We start from the raw sequence: 19,362 nt of genomic DNA on the forward strand, positions 1-19,362 counted from the left end.
CTCCCAATATCTGGCACCTGGAGACTTTATTGATTTCTAGATGAGTTATGTATTTTTCATATAATTCTTTGTGGTGTTGTACTTTTCAGAATTTCTATGTTTAGAGTAGGGGCAATGTCTTCCATATCTGTTTAAATCACCATATTTGTCAGACATATTACTTCTCTAATGAAGAAAAAATACAAAAAGTTTTAAAGTATGTTTAAAACAATGTTTTATTTTAAGTAACCTTTTTCTCCATTCTTCTCAGTGCTGAATTTGAAGAGCCACATAATTATGAGGCAACAATTTCATATCTGAAACACTCTGGCAACTCCATTAACCTGTGCACCGCAAAAGAAATTGCTGATTGTAAGTCTGCTAAGCCAATTAATATTGTAACCCTGTGTGGAATGAAAATGTGGCAAAAATGGTATTTTCCCTCTAGCTAACTATAAGTTTAAAAATTCAAAGCCATGCTGCTCTACCATCTTATTTCTTTTCTTTTTTTTTTTCCCCTGCCTGGTCTCTTAAAAATATAAATAAATCCAGTTGGGCATCAATGCTATCTCACAACTCCTAGTGCTGCCTTCTCTCTACCTCTTCTATTCTCTCCTTCACGATTCTACTTAGATGCCTTGCCTTCTGTAGATATGTGGGAGGGAAAATCAAGATACGATAATCCATTTTTCTTCCTTCTCCTATAGAAACTTCATCTCTCTTCTTGTGGTGTCTTTCTTGAACTCCCCTGGTAACTCCGTGTGTGGAGAAGGAGATAACAGACTATGAGAATTAGGTCCCTCTGTTTAGTCTGAATAGGAGCAGAGAATTCATTTAATGGATCTGACCACTGGTTCAGAGCTAAATCTTCCCGCCTCTGGTATTGCCAACAAAGCTCAGACCTTTCTATGAGGAAAAGAAACCCTGTCAGGTAAGAAAATGAAGAAGCAGGGACTCATAACATTTCTACAGTTTCTGTGTCTTTGTTCTGCCTGTAGGATCAGCTGGTTCTCTACAAAAGGCATGAACATTTGTGCTGGAATAAACATTAGTATTTTGTGAACATATACTATGGGTCACAGTTCAGTAGTAGGTTCTCTGTGTGCATCCCTGCTGATACAGCAGTTTTATTAGCCCACTTTTTGAGACCAGAAACTGAGGACCAGAGATGTTGAGTTTTACAAGGTCACACAAGGAATATATGGTAGAGACATAATATGAAATAGGCTCAGACTGCCTCTAAGATGCATGCTCTTTTCACAGTTTTATGCTGCTTCCCATTCAAGGATGTTTTACTTCCCTGGAGGGAGGGTTAGAGACAGATCGTCTGATTTAGCTTCTTTTTTGTATGGAGAAAAAGCCCGAGAGTCTGGGAGAAGTAATTTGCCTGGGAATACATACATAAAAGGTTTGTGAGGTAGGAGTTAGGATCCATTGAAATTTCCCTCCCCTCCCCAAGGCAATAAAGGGTTGAAGAACTACTGAAAAATCTCCCGCTCTCTTTCTCGTAGGCTAGGCAAAGTTTAGATTTTCCCATATGGCTTATAAAATACTAGTCATAAGCAACTCCTGTCCCTTCTTACCCCCATAAGGCAATATTTTTCCATTCTTGGAGCATCTAGGCACCTGCATCAGAATATGGTTTCTCAAATTCTAACACTTAAAATACAAATCATCTGGGGATCTTGTTTAACATATTCTGGTTCAGTAGCTGTGTGGTTGGGCCTGAGAGTCTCAATTTCTAACAATTTCCCTGGTTGTGCTGATGCTGCTGGTTTATAAACCAGCCTTTGAATAGAAAGGCCATGGGCCCTATTTGGACTAAATTCCAACTGCATGCTTTCTGCAAAGCGCTCATGGGGCTATTTAGATGTCCTTGTTGGAGCCTATACCTTCCCTTCCTGGATACAGGAGACCCCCAGAATACTCCCTCCCAACTCACGCTTGGGTCTCTTCCCTAAGTCCCAGGACAGACTGGGCTGCAGAGAGAGCAGTTCATGGGGGGTGGTGTGCATGGAATTTGGACCTATGCAAAGCCCCTTTTCATATAGGATGAAGCTGAGGATTAAAAGTGGGAAACTGGACCAGAGGCCTGTATTTGTTCTTCCCAGGCCATAAATGCTCAAAGTGACCTGCCAGGGGAAATCACCTAAGGTACCCAAAGAAGGAGCCACTAACTCAAGCCTCTCTTCAGTCTTTCACTGAGGGATTCTTTGTGTATTTCATAAAGAGGCAAGTGTCTTTGGCTGAAAGAGAAAGGGCTCAGAAAATAAGCCACTGATGCAATTGAGAGTAACAGAGCATGGCGTAGCGGAAAGGGAGGAAGGTGGGAGACAGGTAAAAGTGGTGAGGGTGTCCCTTGCCAGAGAGAACATCTTGGTGGGAGATAGGAATAGACCTACCAGGGCTAAAGAAACTGAAGTACTACAGCCTGGGATCAAAAGAATCCTGCTACATGTCTCCACCCCTTTCCTTCTTCCTCTTTAAAGGACCAAGACACAGTTAGAAAAAACAAAAACAATGAACAAACAAGAAGGGGTTGAGCAATTTCCCCCCCACTTGTATTTATTCACTTGACTCTTTCTTCATTTATCTCCCAATTATCTTTATACCACTTACTAGAAGAATAACATCTGAACCTCAGTGTCTTCATCTGAAAAATGGTGTAATCACCTTCATGGCATTGTTCTGAGAGTTTGATAAAACAATACATTTAAATTCAAGTGGAATTCTGCTTCTGGAAGGATGGAACATGTATACTCTTCCTTATTCCCTCTGCTAAGTACAACTAAAACTGTCAGATATCATATGTGAAACAAACATAAGAAAACTGGGAGACTCTGAAAAGTTAGAAATAAGAAGGTATAGCAACTAGAGACCTAGGAACCCAAGTAAGAATAGGTGAGTTCCTTGGGTTTTCTTCTTCTTTTTTGTTTTTTGGTTTTGTTTTTGTTTTTTTTTTAAATAACTATGCACAGTAGTACACGTGTAAGATGTTCCTAAGTGAATAAGAGGTTTATTGTTTTGGCTAGAAAGCAGTCATTCTCTCTCTCTCTTTTTTTTTTTTTAATTTTTGTTTATTTGACAGAGATTAATCACAACTAGGCAGAGAGGCAGGCAGAGAGAGAGGAGGAAGCAGGCTCCCCGCAGAGCAGAAAGCCAAATGTGGGGCTCGATCCAAGGACCCTGAGATCGTGACCTGAGCCGAAGGCAGAGGCTTTAACCCACTGAGCCACCCAGGCGCCCCCCTTGGGTTTTTTTCTTGCCTCATATATTCCAGACTTAGAACCAAAGAAGCCGGCAATCCAGAAACACCACTGGGTACAAACAGAAACATCTCCAGCAAAAGACTATTCTCTCTACCCTAAGAACCAGAAAAGGGGCAGTCTAGAAAAACAAAAAACCTTAGACAATAACTGTTCTGCTCTAGCCAAACATCACAGTAAAAACTATGGCTCTACCCTACCAGCCAGTGATGAGTGAGGATCCTAGACACCCACCCTTACCAGGCTGCAGTTATGTACCCCAATCCCTTGGCTGAGATGGTGTAAAGAAAGCTATGTCAGAAGCTTGGACTTTCAACCCTTCCACGAGTAACAAAACTCCACCTATAATGAAGACCTCATGAGGAGCTTGTATTCCTGTCTCCCACCCAACGAAAGTACCCTTCTCCTCTCTGTTGGGCTGTTATTAGAGAAGACCCATTGGAGAATCAGGACTTTCTCAAGTGCCCAGCAGTAAGTAGGACAAATGGGAGCAAAAACAAGCACTCCTAACACCAGGATGTTATCAGCAAAAGCTGAGTGGGGAATTGGAGTGCCCACCCTTGACTAGGAGCAGTGAGGAGCCTTCCCCTCAGTTGGATCTTGGAAGGCCAAGAAGTGGAGAACCTAGATGTGTGCCCTCAGCTGACAGAAAAAAGTCATCCAATTTCTGTCACCAGAAAAGTCAACTAAAACAGAAGTTTAAATAATATCCAGTCTTATAATACTTAAAATGCCCAGGTTTCAACAGAAAATTACTCATCATACCACAAATCAAGAAAGTCTAAACTTAAATGAAAAGAGATAATCAATAGATGACAACATTGAGACAACTGAAATATTAGCATGTTCTGAGAGACAATTTAAAGCAGCTGTTAAGACTTCAGTGAACAATTATGAACATGATTGAAACATACAAAGAATAGTTTCACTCTATTTTTAGAAGAAATGGGATGCCTCTGCAAAGAAATGGAAGATGTAAAGAAAAAGAAATAGAAACTTAGAAGTGAGGAACACAATAAGAAAAATAAAAAGCTCACTGGATGGACTCAACAGCAAAATGGGGAGAATAGAATAATTCATAAACTTGAAAGAAATGATAGAAATTACCCAATCTGAATAATAAGGAGAAAATAGATCAGGGGAAAACAATGAACAGAGATTCAAGGACCTCTGGGACTATAATGAAAGTCTTAAATTGTAGTACTGGAAAGAAGGGGGAAAGAGGATGCTACTGAAAGTACTTGAAGAAATTGAAAACTTTCCTAATTTGGTAAAAGACATTAAACAAAAGATTGAAGAAGCCAAGAAAATTCCAAACAGGATAACCGAATCCACACAAAAACATAATCAAACTTCTAAAAATAAAAATTAAAAAGTACAAATCTTGAAAGCAGCAAAAGAAATGATACATTACCTATAGGTGAAAAACAATTTAAATGACTGAATTTCTCATCAGAAACCATGAAAGCCAGAAGAAAGTAGCACAACATTTTTCAAGTATAAGAAGAAAAGAACTATCAATCCAGAATCCTATTACCAATAAAAATATCCTTCAAGATTGAAGGGGAAATCAAGATATTCTAAGATGAAGAAAAACTAAGAAAATTTGTTCTAGCAGACCTATCCTAAAGGAATGGCTAAAGGAAGATTTCTAGACAGAAATTAATTATAAAATGAAGTACCATGGACCTTCACTTCAGGAGAAAGAAAAAATGGAAAGAATACAAATGTGAGTGTGACATATTTTCTTTCTTTTGATTTTTTAAAATTATGTTTGATCTTTGAAGCAAAAACTCTTAACATTATCTGATATAGTTCTAAATGTGTATAAGAGAAATACATAAGACCATTATAAGTGTTAAGGGACATAGAGGGAAATAAGGTTTCTATACTTCACATGAACTGATAAAATGTCCATACCAGTAGACTGTGATGTTATGTGTATATATAGTGTAATCCCTAGAGGAACCACTGAAACAGCTATACAGTGAGATAATTTAAAAACATAAAACAAAAAACTATAGGTAAATAAAAAATAATTCTAAAAAATGTTCAAGTAACCCACAAGAAAGCAGGAAATATATAACAGAGAAGCTAAAAAAAAAAAACAAACAAACAAACAACCAAACAGAAAATAAAAAATAAAGAATCTAAAGAATATTGGTGTGACTAAATTATTAACTGATAAAGTAAATTTCAGAGCAAAGAAAATTACAAGACATGCAGAGGGACATTATGTAATGATAATAGGGTCAATCCATCAAGAAGACAAAACAGTCTTAAGTGTGTGTGCACCAAGCTCCAGAGCTGTAATATATGTGAAGCACAAACTGAATGAAAAAAATAGACAAATGGACTCTTAGTTTGAGACTTTAACACCCCTCTGTCCACATTGACAGAACACCTACTCAGAAAATCAGCAAGGATACAGAAGAATTCAGCAACACCAGCAGCAACAGGATCTAGTTGATATCTATAGAAGGTGCACCAGGAGCAGAATACATATATTTTGAAGCATCCATAACCATATACAAGATAGACCTTATTCTAGGCCTTACAACAGTGCATTTTGAAAAATTGAAATCATAGTGTATTTTTTACCACAATGTAATCAGACTAGAAATCAGTAACCAAAGGATAACAGAAAAATCTCTAAACACTTAGAAACAAAAGCACACGTTTCTAAAAGGAAATCAAAATACATATTGAACTGAACAAAAATGAAAACATATAAAAATCCTTGGGACAGAGCCTAAGGAATTCAGAAGAGAAATTAATAGCACTAAATGCTTACATTAAAGAAGAAAATCTTTAAATCTAAGCTCCTACCTCAAGAACATAGTAAAAGAATAGAAAAATAAATCTAAAGCAAGTGGAAGGGAGGAAAGAATAAAGATTAAGAACAGAAATAAATAAAATTAAAAACAGAAAAGAGTAGAGAAAATCAATGAAAGCAAAAGCTTGTTCTTTGAAAAGATCAATAAAATTGACAAACCTCTAGCAAGACTAACAAAGAAACAGAAAGAAGACAAACAAACAATATCAAGAATGAAACAAAGATATCATTAAAAACTTTGCAGACTTCAAAAGGACAATAAGAGGATATTATGAATAAATCTACACATCTAAATTTGACAACTTAAAGATGGAACAATTCCTCAAAAACTCAGATTACCTCAAATCACTCAATATAAATCATTTGGATAGCCCTGTAACTGTTAAGGACATTGAATCTATAATTTTATTTTTTTTATTTTTTAAAAGATTTTATTTATTTATTTGACAGACAGAGATCTCAAGTAGGCAGAGAGGCAGGCAGAGAGAGATGAGGAAGCAGGCTCCCTGTTAAGCAGAGAGCCCGATGCGGGACTCGATCCCAGGACCTGGGATCATGACCTGAGCCGAAGGCAGAGGCCTCAACCCACTGAGCCACCCAAGCGCCCCGAATCTATAATTTTAAAACTAAAGCAAACAAACAAAAAAAACCTAAAACACTGTATGTTAACTATACTGAAATTAAAATTTATAAATAAATCAATTAACAGAAAATAGAACTCTGAAAAAGACCATCTCAAAGTCCTGGGAGATTTCACTGGAGAATTCTGCCAAATGTTTAAAAATGAATTAACACTAATTCTGTACAATCTTTCCAAGAAAAATGGAAGAGGAGGAAACCCTTACTGATTTAAGAAGCTGGTATTACCCTGATAGCAAACCAGACAGAGACAGTACACAAGAACACTACAGATAACACCCTTCAGGAGCAGAGTCATAAAAATCCTTTGCAAAATATTAGTAAATAGAATTCAGCAAGACGTAAAATGGAATTATACCACAACAGAATGCTGTTTATTCCAGGGATGGAAAGCTAGTTCAATATTCAAAGATCACTCAAAAAAATCAGTCAACGAACTCTTTATTGACAGGCTAAAGAAGAAAAATCACACAATCATATCAATCTATACAGGAAAAGCATGTATTGACAAATTTGACAAAATTTAATATTGACAAATTTAATACCCATTTATGATAAACCCTCAGAAAAATAGGAATAGAGGGCCACTTTCTCAACTTGAAAAAGAGCATTTGCAAACAAAACGAAAAAAACCTATAGCTAATATACTTAATGGAGAAATATTGAATACTTTCCCCTGGAGACTGGGAAAAAGGCTGGATGGTCACTTTTTTTTTTTTTTAAGATTTCATTTATTTATTTGACAGAGAGAAACAGCGATAAAGGGAATACAAGCAGGAGGAATGGGAGAGGGAGAAGCATGCTTCCTGCTGAGCAGGTAGCCTGACAGGGGGCTCAAACCCAGGACCCTGGGATCATGACCTGAGCAGAAAGCAGACACTTAATGATCGAGCCACCCACGTGCCCCAAGGATGTCCGCTCTTACCACTCCTATTCAACATAGTGCTGTCAAGAAAAGGAAATCAAATGAATGCAAATCAAAGAATTAAACTGCCCATATTTGCAGATGACAGGATTGTCTAGATAGAAAATCCCAGGGAATTTACCAAAAAAAAAAAAAAAATCTTAGAAATAACAAACAAGTTCAACAAGGTCACAGGATACAAAATAGAATTTTAAAATCCTATTTCTATATGCTAACAATGAACACACTAAAATCAGAAAATACTACAACATTCACAAAGCTAAAGAAAGAGAAATTGACTTATGTTTAACAAAATGTTACAAGACTTAGATTTGATAACTACAAATTGCTGATGAAATAATTCAAAGGAAACCTACATAAATAGGGGACATATACCATGTTTATGGATTGAAAAACTGCATATAGAAAAGAATATTCTCCCTTACAAAATTGTAAAAGGGAATTTAATGGAGGAAACATTGCCTTTCATGATGTTGGAGCAGTTGGATATCCATAAATAAAAATCATTCAATCCATCAATCAATCTTTTTTTTTTTTTTTTGCTTTCTATTTATTTATTTTTTTCAGCGTAACAGTATTCATTCTTTTTGCACAACACCCAGTGCTCCATGCAAAACGTGCCCTCCCCATCACCCACCACCTGTTCCCCCAACCTCCCACCCCTGACCCTTCAAAACCCTCAGGTTGTTTTTCAGAGTCCATAGTCTCTTATGGTTCGCCTCCCCTCCCCAATGTCCATAGCCCGCTCCCCCTCTCCCAATCCCACCTCCCCCCAGCAACCCCCAGTTTGTTTTGTGAGATTAAGAGTCATTTATGGTTTGTCTCCCTCCCAATCCCATCTTGTCTTAATGTAACTCTCATATCTTCTACAAAGATTAACTCAAAGGGGATCATTCTTTCATTCTCTGCCCACCAAAGGTGAGGAATCTAAGTATTACCTTTCTGGAGAAGAGTGGGAGAGGGTGGGAGGAAAAGAAGGGGAAAGATGAGGTGGTTAGCTTTCACTGTCACCCTTGTACGAGATTGTCCCTTAAACAATGCCAGGAAAACAAAGACCATCCCTTTAGGGGTGCATAGTTCAGCATGGGTGCCTTTTGAGGCTTTGCACTTTTATATAGAATGTGGGTAAGCAGGATTTAGGCTGTTCTGGAAGTTCTGCAGAATTGTCCTGAGAGGTCATCTAGACCACGCATTCAGACTGTGCTTTCTGGGCCCTAGGACGGTCCTGAGGGGTACTGGAGACTTTGAGCATAACATCAACCAGAGAAGGTGTGCCTGTGGGCAATATTCTACTCGAATGATTCCATAGCTGGGAGGAAGTTTGAAAGCCATTTGCTAATGGAGTGACCTTAGACAAGTTACTTCACTCTTTAGGCATCTGCCTCCTCATCCATGAAATGCCAGTGTCAGTAGTGATCACTGAGTGAATTAAGTGAGGTCATAACCCTTAAACACTTAGCACAGTTCTGGTATTTGTAAGTATTAAAAATGTTGCTTTTTGTTATTGTTTTTATATTATTAGTAACAGTGTTCTCACCTCCTAGTTTTCCAAGGTCACACAGCAAGTTAGTACTTGGAGAAAAAGCCTGCAAGCTGTGGTGATGTTATTGGGCCAGCAGTTGGAGGGTACTGAGGACCATCTTGCTCTGAGTGTCGTTTTCCCCCAGCTGGAACAAAGCTCGTCAGTGGAGAATGGGCTCCAGTGCTGTGGGTCATATCCTCCAGATATGATTCCCTGTCCTTTCCTGACCCTATGGGGTAGAGTCCTTAGTCCTTTATATTTCTTCCATGGGAGCAAGTTGTGATGGCAAAACTTTGGAGAACGTCTGGTTTGTTAAAAAATCATATTCAAGTTATGAATGCATTATTAATTCAGTGTGTATTTTTGTGTACTTGCCTTGACAAGTAAGCTTCCTTTGAGCCTTGGTTTCCCCATTTCTAAGAATAATATTTGCCCTCTCTCCAGGTGACAATGAGATCATGGTGATCTCCAGGGAGCAAAAAGATCATGATGTGTTATTTCTTTGTAAAACAAAGAATGATATATCAATTGAGGGAGGGAGATTATCATTTTTAAAATTGGAAAAGAAATCCATATTTGGAATGGATATGGAGCAAACTGCATAATAAGCAAATATTGATTGTGTGTTAATAGTTAAACAAAGGTTTTAAAGTAAAATGGCAAAATAATACATTTTGATTCAAAAATCAGTAAAAATAAAAGTGTACAATGGCTCCAGTTGAAGTGCATGGTATGAATCATCCACAGAGAATTTTAGGTCTTTGTGTCAAGCAATCACGTGCAGGCAGTGCCTAAAGAAAACCTAGGGTTTCGTTTGTTTTATCAATGGATTTTATGTGTAGAATAATAATGACCCTGAAATGCAACCGGGCTGGTTCACTTAGTTAAGCATCTGACTCTTGGTCTCAGCTCAGGTGTTGATTTCAGGGTCATAAGATTGGGCTCTGCTTTGGGCCCCACAGTGGGCATGGAGCCTACTTAAAAAAAAAAAAAAAAAATCCAACATGTTTCTTGGTCACTCTTCTAAACTAAAGCTTCAGGAACCTAGCAGCAAGACAGAGAAGAAAAACAGGGGGAGTCCTACTTATTATGCATGCATATTCATTAACAGTAGGGGGAAACTTTTAGAGATGACATTTCAGCAAAGAAAAATCAAATAAGTAATTTTATCAAAAACCCATCACTTTCTATACAATATCTGGTGCTCTGCTAGGCATGTCCCATTTTTTTACATCATCTCCTTTAATCTCCCCATTAACTGTGTAAGGCAGGTACTAATTGACTGCATTTCTCAAGTGAGCAAACTGAGACTCTAGGAAATGAAGTAATTTGTCTGCAATCCCTCAGGTAGGAAGCGGCAGGCCTGGGCTCTGAACCCACATTCTTGCCACTACTTGTGTTTGTGATTAATGAAGGTCAGTGTCACATCATTCAATAAAATCCACAGAATGACCAGGAAAAAATCCAAAAGGAATTCAAACCTCAGTTGGCGGCCAGTCTCCTCTTTTCAAGCTGAGCTAGGGAAACAAAACAGTTCAGGAACAAAAACACTTATGAGTGTGCTGTGGAGTTCATTTTGTTGAAGTGGGATCTAGGCTTTTTTTTTTTTTTTCCCTTTTTTTTTCTTCTTTTTCTTCTTTTTTGGAGGGGGGCTTTTTTCCTCTCCTTTCCCTTTCATGTTCCCCTTCTGATTGCAAACCACTAAATTTCAGTGCTGTCTCTTCAGCGTGGAGTATGTATATCTATTTACTGAAACAGGAAACTGAAAATTGTTTCACATGTTTTCACTGACCATCCATTCCACCCTGGAAATCCCCACAGAGATAAAAGCCATGGTCAGTGACCCGAGAACTCCCCACACAGACAAAGCCTCACACTGCTCCGTGTTCCGGAGGCTGAGAAAACTGAACTCTGCCGTCCTGCATAACTGCTTGAATCCTGGGTACTGTAAGAAATGGGTGAATAAACAGCCTCTGACATCATTGTTTTCTTGTTTATTTTAGCAACTTATGAAGTCAAAATTGAAGAACCCCGAAAGGTATTGTTCCCTCTTTTTACCAACTTCATAACTACAACAGGTATGCAGAATTGACCGTAGAGTGGTTTCTTTTAGGAGCCAGGAGGGAGGTCTTTGTTTTCGGTTTTCTTCCGATTCCTGAGGCTTTTCCAAGACTCCAGCTGCTAAGATTCTGTCGCCTGTAATAACAGAGATAGAAAAAGTGGTGGGGGTGGGGAGGGAGAAGCTGGCCCTAATCCATTCCCGGCCCGTTATCTGCGGCGAACAGCATCAACTGGCCTTTAATAACGGTCCCTTCAGAGAGAGGAGTGCTGTGGCCCAAGCCAAATTTGTACCTCCTGTGCTTTCGGGAGGATGGCCCGCCCTCTGAAGGCACATTTTTGGGCTCCTGGTGGACACAGTGCAAGGTGCCCCCCGTGGAGCCACTTGATTAGAGCCCAAGCAGAGCCCCTGCTGGCCCCAGTCCCAGCACCTGACCCTGTGATCTTGAACCTCCATTTCCTCACCTGTAAGATAGAGATAGTAGAAGTATCCACATCTGGGTCATTGTGGAAACCAGAGTGAGGTAAATTCAGGGAACCCATGGGATGGTAAATGCCCACACCTTTCCCAGACATTTTGCCTCTCTGGGCTCCTGCTGGGTCTTCTGGAAAATGGCGTCTTCTCTGTGAGGGCAGGAAGCACATGCCCTGTGGTGACCACATTTGCTGTAGTAGATGCTCAATAAATAAGGGGATTTATACTTGTTTCACTGAGTTGCTGAGAGAACTCAAAGTAGCTAAGTTCCCAGTACAGAGCCTGGCACACAGTAGGGCCTCCCCTCATGTTTCAGCAGGGTCAATGAAGGTTCACTTGTTTCTCACAGAGTTCATTTAGTCCAGATCTTTCATCTTTCTGCTTGTTTTCTGACACTACTGGACAGGCCTGTTCATTTGTGGTACACTTTCTAACTAGAAAACTATAAATGATTATTCTTATTAATGAAAGTAGAAACATTCTATTAAAATGCTTCAATTATCTGGCAATATCTCCAAAATAATAAACTTTTCTGTACAAGTAAACTCTGTAAATAACTAGAGTTTATCCCATTCAAAAGAAAAAAACCATGAAAGTATTTTTAACTTGCCTTTAAAACATTTATTTATTTGAGAGAGAGAGAGATGATGGGGGGAAGGACAGAGGGAGAGAGAGAGAGAGGATTTCCAGCAGACTCCTTTAAAATTTAAGAATATATTTTTAAATTTTAAATCTTAACTTTCAGACATGTATCACGTTCATCTCAGTATTCTTGTCTCAGCAGGTGGAATCTGATCTTACCCTGTCTTCCTGACATGGAATCCTCTGGAACATAAGGGATTGAATGGCTACAGTTCACGCTCTTCTTTATAAGATGCTCCTAGTCCCTTAGGGTGCCTGGGGGGTTCATTCTGTTAAGTGTCTGCCTTCAGTTCAGGTCATAATCTCAGGGTCCTGGGATCGAGTCCGGCATCAGGCTCTCTGCTCAGCGGGGAGCCTGCTTCTCCCTCTCTGTCTGCCTGCCTCTCTGCCTACTTGTGCTAAATCTTAAAAAGAGAAAAACAGGGGCACCTGGGTGGCTCAGTGGGTTAAACCGCTGCCTTCGGCTCAGGTCATGAACTCAGGGTCCTGGGATCGAGTCCCGCATCGGGCTCTCTGCTCAGCAGGGAGTCTGCTTCCCTCTCTCTCTCTCTTTGCCTGCCTCTCTGCCTACTTGTGATCTCTGTCAAATAAATAAATAAAATCTTAAAAAAAAAAAAAAGAAAAACAAAGATGATATTAGGCCTTTGTTAGGTGTTCAGAGTTAGTGGTCTTCCCACCAAACCCCAAGTCTGCTGTCATTGTTTCCTGTTCAATTTCTCTGTCAATATCTTTGTGTTGAGCAGGGAGGCTTTCACATGGAAAATTCTGTACAAAGACCTTGTTGTATGTCAGATACTCATGCAAAAGTGGGACACTTCCTCCTCCATGTTCCCCGGTGAGCTAGTATCACAACTTGCCTCTTACAGGTGAGGACCAGAGGCTCAGAGCGGTTCAGCAACCTGTCAGTAATGTAGCAGGGGTCCATCTGACCTGTCACTCTACCATCCACGTTGTTAGAATTATACTGGAGATAAGAACCAGTCATCCCTGAATGAAGGCCTGCGGGCCCTCCTCAAAGGAGGGCAAATGAGCTTTTAGGCTGGTCTTGGTCACAGCATGTTCAAGGCTTAGCTGTTTTCTGTTTTCTTCAATGTTGTTGTCTAGTTTCAAAATAATGAATCAGATCTGTGTGATGACTGAATCAATGAGCTATGTTGTGGACACTGGGACATAATCTTAATGGAGCCAAATCTAGATCGTCTTGGAGTGAATTTGGGATCAGGGGGTGTGTGACCAGCCAGGGAGAATTCCCAGCATGACTTACACATTTGTGTTACCACTTCTGCCCACTGAAACATGGCTCTGATAGGCCAAGTGTGTATTTCCCCAAATGATGGAAAGCTTTATTCTGCAAACACATTCCTGGGAAAGGATGCAGAAAACAATTTATTCTTCTATGTTAGATTATACGTTCCCTCTGGCATGCTGCTTTTCCTTTTCCACCTACCTTCACTTCCACCGGCCAGGGTTTCTGGAAATTTCTGTCATCAGTGTCTGCCTTTGCTCCATCCTGAGACCTCACCTGCCTGGTCTTCTGGTCAAGTCTCTAATGATCTGTAATCACACAGCAAAGGCATCGTTTGGATGGATTTATGAAAATGACCATTTCCCTCTTTACTTTCAGCCTTGGAAGAATGGTCTCCATCAAGAACTTAGGTGAGTTTTATCTTCAAATGGAAAAGCATTAACCCAACCTCTGTTGACTGAAGCAGTTTTCTTAGATGGGTTAGCTATGCTTGCAGAGACTGAGCTGGTTCAGCTTCCCTAGTGCCTGGTAAGGTGCCTGGTACAGAGAAGGTACTCGAGGGTCCTGCCTGGCCTTTCCCTCCTGCCTTGTTCTAGCCCACACCACCCTCATCAGTAAACACTTACTGAGTCTCCAGCATGGGTCAGCCACTTACTAACCACTGGGGGAGTAGCAGTGATGGCGACCTGGCCGCTACCCTCAGGGGCTCCCGGCCTGTGGGAATCACACAGTCAAATAGGCATATAATCATCATGTGATTGCCAAAGAACTTAGTTTCCAAAATGCACCATGCTGTTTCAAATCTCTGCCTTTGCTGCCTTAATTCATCAATTCACTCCAACTTAATGATCCGGAAAATATCTAATGACCGTCAAACATTCCCACCTGTAAGAAGCCTTCCTAATTCCCCCAGGGCACCTGGGTGGCTCAGTCATTAAGCGTCTGCCTTCGGCACAAGTCATGATCCCAGGGTCCTGGGTTCAAGCCCCGTATCGGGCTCCCTGCTAGGCGGGAAGCCTGCTTCTCCCTCTCTCATTCCCTCTACTTGTGTTCCCTCTCTGTGTTTCTCTCTGTCAAATAAATAAAATCTTTTAAAAAAAAAAGACTACTCTTCAAGTAACCAAAAATCTATTTTAAAAAAAGCAAAAAAGCCTTCCTAATTCCCCTCCTTCAAAGAGAAGTAGCCAGACCCTCCCACCCACCCCCACCAAGGTACATAAGTTTGCGCTAACCTTACTGCATGTCATTTGTTTGCTAACGTACCAGTTTATCCTGACTCTCCTTCCCTTCCCTGCTTCTTGTATGTGAGCTCCTTGTGAGAAGGGCCTGTGTTTCTCATTCTTGATGTTCCTGACACCTCTCATACTTCTGGGTCCAATGCAGGGCCTTGGCAAGGCTGTGCTCTGACACCCCTCTTCAGAGTCTGTGTCTATCATTCTTCCCCTGGAGTTACTTTTAATGCATTAGAGGAAACATGGTTGGTGAAGTCTAGAGAAGCAAGTATCAGAATTCCCTGGCTGAGGTTAAACACCTAAGCAGTGGATCATGGGGGAAACCATGTTTCATGTCTGTCCTTGAGTTCTGGTCTGCCTCGATTCATGTCCCCCATAACTACCCTCTAGCATCTAGCATGGTGCTGAGCACTTGGGAGGTACATGCCACATGGCTAATTCAGCGTTTATTGAGCTTTTACTCTCTTCAGATGCTGCTAGATTCTGAGATACAAAAATGAATAGAATATATTCTCTGCGCTTGGTTCCAGATGGACATGGAGGCTAGAATGGATGGGGGAAAGGGGCTGTTTGGAGGGGGAAATGATCATCTACGTAGGAAGTTACAATATAATCACTGCTAAGTAGTTGTAGGAACACAGAGATGAGGCTCTGGGCATATCGTCTTGAAGAGTTGACAGCTGAATTCAATCTTGAAAGACCTATAGGAGTTGTCATAATGATTGTTCCAGGCATAAGGGAAAGTATGAGCAAAGACATGAGGTCGGTCAAGGACTCCCCAAACAGGGATCATGCATGAGCAAGAAGTGCAGTGTAGAAGCAGAAGGAACAAAGCCATGGGGAGTATGCAGAGCTGGGTCTAGGAGGGCCTGCACCCCCTAATTTACAATTAGACCAGCCCCGTCCAATGGAACTGTAAGGCAAAGCACAGATGTCATTTAAAAGTTTTCTAGTAGCCAAATGTTAAAAAGTAAAAAGGAAACCCAGCTTTTGCATCAACTTGGACGGGACTGGAGGAGATTATGCTAAATGAAATAAGTCAAGCAAAGAAAGTCAGTTATCATATGGTTTCACTTATTTGTGGAACACAAGGAATATCATGCAGGACATTAGGAGAAGGAAGAGAAAAATGAGGGGGAATTGTAGAGGGAGACAAACCATGAGAGACTGTGGACTCCAAGAAACAAACTGAGGGTTTTGGAGGGGTGGGGGTGGGGGATGGGTGAGCCTGTGATGGGTATTAAGGAGGGCACGGATTGCATGGAGCACTGGGGTTATATGCAAACAGTGAATCGTGGAACACTACATCAAAAACTAATGACATACTGTATGGTGACTAACATAACATTAAATTAAATTTAAAAATGTGAAAAGAAACAGGTGAAATTAATTATGTGTTTTATTAATCCCAGTATTTCCAAAATATTGTCATTTTGACATGTAATCAATTTAATAACTATTACTGAGGTATTTTATAGTCTTTTTTCTCTAATTCTTCAAGATTCAAATATATGTTATACTTATAGCTCAGTCTGGACCGGATACATTTCAAATGCACGATATCCATACATGGACAGTGGCCGCAGGTGGAGAGCACAGATTTAGACTTTATATACTAGGTCAGGGGGAGCCACAAAGAGTTTCAAAGCAGAGATAACGTACTCCATCCCCTCATAGTATTCCTAGAAGTCACCATATTGAATTTAATTTGATAATTACTTATAGAGATCCAGTTATAAGTTACCAGACAAGACCTGACAAGTTAAGATGGATTACCAAGGGTGTGTACATCAACAAGGATTTATGTTTTAGGAGAAATACCAACAATGTGCAATGAGGAATAAGAACTGGGTAATTCTAACACAGCAAATGCTTCCATGAAGACAAGGATCCCAACAATTATTGCAGGTCCATTATGTGCTCTGAACAATGCTAAGCTTTCAACATTTTTCTCACATTTCATTCTCCTGGCAACCATGGACATTGGCCTTGTGACCTTTCATTTATGAATGAGAAAATATGATTTTCTTTTTTTTTAAAGGAAGGTTAATCATGGACTTGCAGAAAGAGGGATATATAGTGGGGATTAGAAGCCAGCCCTCCTGGAGCGCCTGGGTGGCGCGGTAGGTTAAGTCTCTGCCTTTGGCCAGGGTTGTGATCTCAGGGTCCTGGGACTGGGCCCCACATTGGGCTCTCTGCTCGGCGGGGAGCCTGCTTCCCCTTCTCTCTCTGCCTGCTGCTCTGCCTGCTTGTGATCTCTCTCCCTCTGTTAAATAAATAAAATTTAAAAAAAAAAAAGAAGAAGAAGCCAGCCCTCCCTCACCGCCCCTGATTATCATGGAACTGGCAGATGCCCTTACTGGTGGGCATGGTGCTCAGTAATTATGTGAATGAAACTCCTGACAACTCTTTCCATTGTCTTTCAGAACAGTACTGTCTCTGGTGCTTTTCCTCTTTTGTTGACCTCCTCTTCTGAGTTTCTTTGAGGGCTCCTCTTTTTCTGCCTTCCGTATGAATGTGGTTGTAAGTCTAGTTCACTGTGTCAGAAAAGAAGTCCTCATTTGGGGGTTGACGACTCCTCAGCATTCTCTCCTTGGACCTCAGGTTTCTCATGACACTGTCCACCTTGCCTCTCTCTCATACTCCGTCCAATGCAGCTGTTGTCTATATAGTGGTGTGTGGTGTTCCTTCATTTCCTTAGGGAAGACTGTCTGAGTACCACCCTGTTCCAGGCCCATGCTATTGCTGCTCTAGATCACACAGCATTGGTGCTGGGAATACATACAGAAATAGTGGAGCTCTGCCGCTTTATAACTTGATTGTTCATTTACAAGGCAAAGTGGAAGAACTGGAGGCCATCCATAAACAGTGCTTTATAATACAAATAGGATGACGAAGTGTTGGGGCAGCAGGTAAGAAGGTATGACTGGCAGAATCAAGGAAGGATTCTCAGAAGTAAGATGATTCAGACAAATTGAGAAGGGTTTGATGTTCTCCAGCAAAATGCAGAAGGCATGTCTGTCAAGGGAAATGGCAACTAAAAAGGGAGAGTTGCTCGAACCAGGATGGTTGGTTTGGGGAATGTGAGTCTAGAGCAAAAGTGGAGGGAAGGAGCAGAGGAAGGTGGGGTTGGAAAGAAAGGTTGCGACCACATCATGATGGGTTTATATTTTAGCCTACAGGCAATGGGGAGTTCCTAGGAGATTTTAAGCAGGGATTCCTTCTGGCATTAGAGCGGGTAGAAACTCAGTGAAATGATCTAATGGGTGACCTGATCCTCATCTTAGAAGAAGGTAGAAAGAGAAGAGGAATTATTCAGTTGTTTACATTCACTTTTTCCATTCATTTCTTTTAGGATTGGGTAGTACACTATGATCTAAACACTTTAAACCTCACTTTTCCCTTACCTCTTCACATCTAAGCCCTAAACATGAAGATGAAGATAAAAAGGAGAAGGAAAAAGAGCCAGGTGAATTGGAACCTCAAAAACCAGAAAAAGATCTACCTTCAAGTCATCTTTTCAAGGTATCAGTGTTCTAGGGATCAGGGCCAAACAGTAAAAGTTCAGGGATGTCATGGGAGTAGTTCATGGAGTGACTTTTTAGAGCCTGAGACAGCAGCTCTCTACAGACAGCGTCAGAAGACCCTGGGGTGTTGGGTGTTTTCTCAAAGAAATGAACTTGACAGTAACACTGAGCTCTAGCCTCAGGTGTCCACTTACTAGCCATGAAGCAGGCCTTAGGGGTTGGGGTGGGTCTAGTATGAGTTCAGCAAGGCATCCAGAGGGCAAAACATAGACGCTCATTTGGGTGTTTGTATCCTGCAACTGAACAACCCCAGAAGGAGGGCCTCCTTAAGGTGTGTGCTCGAAGGCCCTATTTAGAAGAACAACTTATCTCTGAGCTCAGTCATTTCATCTGTAATAGAAGAACAAGTCATCCCTTCTCAATTACCATCCCCAGTCCCACCCTGATTCTGTCTTGTTTATGTTGATAAGATAATGTATGTGAAAGTGCTTTGTAGAAAGTGAGATACCATAAAAATGTAAGGTATTCTTAATTATTACTTATTAGTAAATACTATATGCCTGTGTATACGCCTATCCAATGGACATTGACCCCTCAAACAGCTAGAGTGGTCAGAGGCCGAAGTTATCCATAGCACCAGTGCTGCTACGGATGCTCACAACATTCTGAAAACCTATTTGAGATGTGCCTATCGCAGAATATCAGATTATTCCAGTCCCAGCTACAGGGCTTGGGGAAATCAAGCAGCTTGGTGGTGGTGTGGGCCTGAGCTGGTGGGTAGGCCCACAGGGTTCAGTGCCAAGGCTGTGTGTTGATAGAGGAATCCAAAGCAGCATAGTTCAAGGAAGAAGTAAGTCACTAGTTGTGAAAGAAGGGGACCAGAGTTAGGGAAGGGGCACTGCATCCTGAGGCCAGAGAGAGGACAAGGCCATAAGTGGGTAATGGGGCCAGAGATCAGAAAGGGGTTATCAGGAGCATGAGAAAGACAATGGAGAAGTCACGGTTATGGACATTG

General features: G+C 40.8%; 1 protein-coding gene across 4 annotated transcripts in view; it reads left to right on the forward strand.

Annotated features, from left to right (window-relative positions):
- FYB2 (FYN binding protein 2) overlaps nucleotides 1-19,362 on the forward strand; it is a 122,824-nt gene that overhangs the window by 65,260 nt on the left and 38,202 nt on the right. For all 4 annotated transcript variants that reach the window (XM_046026124.1, XM_046026126.1, XM_046026127.1 and 1 more), the window contains exons 5-8: nucleotides 251-351; nucleotides 11,171-11,205; nucleotides 13,967-13,998; nucleotides 18,243-18,345. In XM_046026124.1, coding sequence (XP_045882080.1) covers nucleotides 251-351; nucleotides 11,171-11,205; nucleotides 13,967-13,998; nucleotides 18,243-18,345 — 271 coding nt within the window. The remainder of the gene's footprint in view (nucleotides 1-250; nucleotides 352-11,170; nucleotides 11,206-13,966; nucleotides 13,999-18,242; nucleotides 18,346-19,362) is intronic.

This window comes from Meles meles, chromosome 1 (genome assembly GCF_922984935.1).
Source record: "Meles meles chromosome 1, mMelMel3.1 paternal haplotype, whole genome shotgun sequence".
Taxonomy (NCBI): domain Eukaryota; kingdom Metazoa; phylum Chordata; class Mammalia; order Carnivora; family Mustelidae; genus Meles; species Meles meles.